The following is a 3,184-nucleotide window of genomic DNA, read 5'->3' as shown; positions in this document are numbered from 1 at the left end:
AACAAAAAAAAAGAGAGGATATATTCCATGTCAAAGGTTACATGTCTATCTACTTCTCAAGAACTGGAAATATAAGTAAGAGAAGTCCGCTCCTTTTTAAAGGGGGTAGAGTTTCTAGCCAATCTCTTGGTTCTGGAACCTCAAGACAGATATTGGAAATGGCTAGTCAGCAAAGGTAATGAGGTAATAAAATGTGCTAAATGAAGGACAGTACCCAGAAGATGCACTCCGACCACAGAAGTGACTGCTAAGAACAAGTACTCTTTCCTCGGAATTAGGATATGCTTTACTAAATCTTCAAGGATAAGAAGGTCTGCCAAGGTCAAAACTTATCAGGAGTGCTAAAGCTACGGAATTCTCAGGAATTAGAAAGCACTAAGATGTAACATGATCTCAAGGATTGTTATCGGTAGTATGGAAACAAGAGTGGTGTAGCAAGTATATGGTCCTATGTGACACATGTCGAAAAAGTTAGAACAGTACATCAGAGACAACTACAACCGTTGAAGATGACAGGAATGGAATATCCGAGAAAATCAAATATACTCAGGTTAATCAATCAAGATTTGTCAAGACAGTTGCGAAAGACGTCAAAAACAAAGTGATCAGAGTTTGTCAGGGCAATGAGGTCAACACAGAGAAGAAAAAGCAATGATCAATTTAATAATTAATTTAGAATATTATTTGGACGGTTGTAGAATGATCAGACCCGCCACATATGCGATCAAGAAAATGAAACCCCGACACATCTTTGCAAAGATTGCATGTTCACGAAAGAGGTGTGGTCTCACCTCCTAAGTTGGTTGCAACTCCATAACTTCCAAGGGATGGATCAGTTTCACACCCTTTTTGGCTGGTGATGGGCAGCCACAAGAAAGATCCACAAACAGATAAGAAGCCAATTCAACAGACTCATGATCACCTTTTAGCTAAATATTTGGAAGGAGAGAAACGCAAGAACCTTCCAAAATGCAAGCACCTCGCCCATGGATGTGGCCCATAAGATCAAATATTAATCCTACCAATACCTGGTAGCCGTAGGCCTAATCTAGCGGTTGTCGGTCTCGCTATTCCTGGTTTGTTTCTTAAGTAGTGGACATGATGTGTATCAACAGTGTTTGTAACAAAAACAAGTGTTTGTAACAAGAACAACAGTCTACAAATTTCCTCTTCAAGGAGCTTCTAGCCTAGTTCAATGATGTCTTTTATGGGTTTTTTTTACTTTGTCTATTATTATTTTATGTATTTTTTTTTTGTCTCGAATGGGAAACTTAACAGCCCTAGCATGGCTCAGAAGGTTTCCACAACCACATTCAAATAAGCTTCTACAAAATAGACATTGTTCAATGCCACTTGTAATGACAACACATAGCTATCTCTATTTTTATCTATCTCTTTACAATTGGATATATACTAATTCTATATTTCATTCCCTGGATTGAAGTCCATAGAAAGAAGCTTGACCATGACTAGTACCTCTCACCTACAGCGCATAATTGAGTATGTAAAGATTTACATACTCAATTATTCTATAAATTTAATAATTAATTCTATAAATTTAACAATGCATAATTGAGTATGTAAAGATTTACACAAAAGATGAGTCTATATGTGACCGTGTCAGAACAATCAGAGTCCTAGTTCCTCTAGCTTTTAGGAGTTCTTATTTTCATTTGTAATGAAGCATGTGAGAGTAATAGCCATTGTTTTTACCCAATTCATACCTTGAGCATCACAGCTTGAGCAGGTGGGACAAACTTGAACATGTCCCCCGCGCCATAGTTAACGGCATCAGCTGGTGTGGTCTTAATAACCTTTGGAATGTCCAGCACAGTGCACTTGATGTGAGGGAACGCCTTCATGATAGCACTCACAGTCGTGCCATCACCACAGCAGTCAGTCAGTGATTGCAGCCCCTTGAAAAGATCATGGCACTCCCGAATTATTGTTCCAATTGCCAAATTGTCGTGTGCTGCCAGACCTTCATTGACAATCCTATCAAGTTCCTTGTCCAGGAGCGGCGTATTCTCGTGAAAGAGTGGCACACCGTGTAAATCCTCGAATGGCGACGGCACTGGTGGCGCCAAATCCTTCTTGAACCAGTCAGCCAGAGACAACCCCGCCTCAACATAATGCCGTGAGACCGTGCCGAGCACGAAGTATTTCTGGTAGGTGTGGTCTTCCGCTTCCACACCTTCCACCAGGAGCCAAGAGAGTGGATTGAGGCGGAAGGTCTCTACCTCGGCATTGCTGTCAGACGCGAAGATGCCCGATGTGACCAGCAACCGCATTATGCGGCGGAGGAATGGAAGCTTGGCTGGGGGGAGGGACAGCGCGGTTATCAGGTCGGGAAGCGATGTAGCCCCTCCAAGATTATGGATGGCAGTTGGGATGTGAAGCTCGACGGCGCACTTGAGTGCCATGGAGGTGAGGTAGTAGAGGCTGTGGCGCCAAAGGTCAGCTTGAGCCTGCAGCAGCTCAGCATCAGTGGGAACAACGATGGTCTGAGACTCGGCCGCCATTGTGGTTTGTCTCTCTGTATCTTTCTCAGCTATTGTGCTGTGATGTTTTTGATTTGTTAGTGCCTCGCAAGGGTTTAAATAGGGTGCATCGGCCTGCTGTTTCTGTGCAAAGCAGCTATATTTGACTGTGAGGCACTGCTGGCCTCTCATGGACCACAAGTTGAACTATTCGAAAGCGTGGAACACGAGGTGATTAAGTCAACATCAAAATAAATTGCAGGAATAGGGTATTTTGGGTGTCGGGCACAACATTATCGCGAGATGCTGTGACAGGGGTGTAGTTGAACTGAATTACTCGGTTGTGTTCAGTGTTATGTAAGAAAACCAAAGCACAGAAACTTAATGTTCAGAGATCCATTAGTGGTTACAAAAACAATCAATAGACCTAGTGTTCAGATATACAATTTTTCCAGTACATCACTTTAAGAAAAAAAAGGAGCCAAACAATTGCCCTAATAAATCTAAATTCTAAATAGAAGCATGTATATAGTGGTTGATGCCGACAACCACATAAAAGGGATATCTGCTAGTACGGCGCAGTATGCATTGTGGTATGCATAATTGCCAATGGTAAATACAGTGTGCATTCGTAAGTAATTAAGTATAAATTCATGCTGATATTAAACAATAGTACTTCATTTACATTGTAATTAAGCACCTCT

At 41.6% G+C, this 3,184-nt stretch overlaps 1 protein-coding gene across 1 annotated transcript; it reads right to left on the bottom strand.

Moving 5' to 3' along the window:
• Window positions 1-1,703: 1,703 nt before the first annotated feature.
• On the bottom strand, window positions 1,704-2,599 carry LOC133886159 (probable O-methyltransferase 2). The gene has a single exon (XM_062325896.1). The coding sequence runs from the start codon at window positions 2,520-2,522 to the stop codon at window positions 1,719-1,721; it is 804 nt and encodes a 267-aa protein (XP_062181880.1). The 5' UTR covers window positions 2,523-2,599; the 3' UTR covers window positions 1,704-1,718.
• Between the last annotated feature and the right edge of the window lie 585 nt (window positions 2,600-3,184).

This window comes from Phragmites australis, chromosome 12 (assembly GCF_958298935.1).
Source record: "Phragmites australis chromosome 12, lpPhrAust1.1, whole genome shotgun sequence".
NCBI classification, from domain to species: Eukaryota; Viridiplantae; Streptophyta; class Magnoliopsida; order Poales; family Poaceae; genus Phragmites; species Phragmites australis.
Note: the sequence above shows the minus strand (reverse complement) of the source record. Positions and strands in the feature narration are given on the sequence as shown.

Bases quoted from the DNA above. Each gene is read 5' to 3' on its own strand.
- LOC133886159 (XM_062325896.1), bottom strand. From the start codon at position 2,522: ATGGCGGCCGAGTCTCAGACCATCGTTGTTCCCACTGATGCTGAGCTG.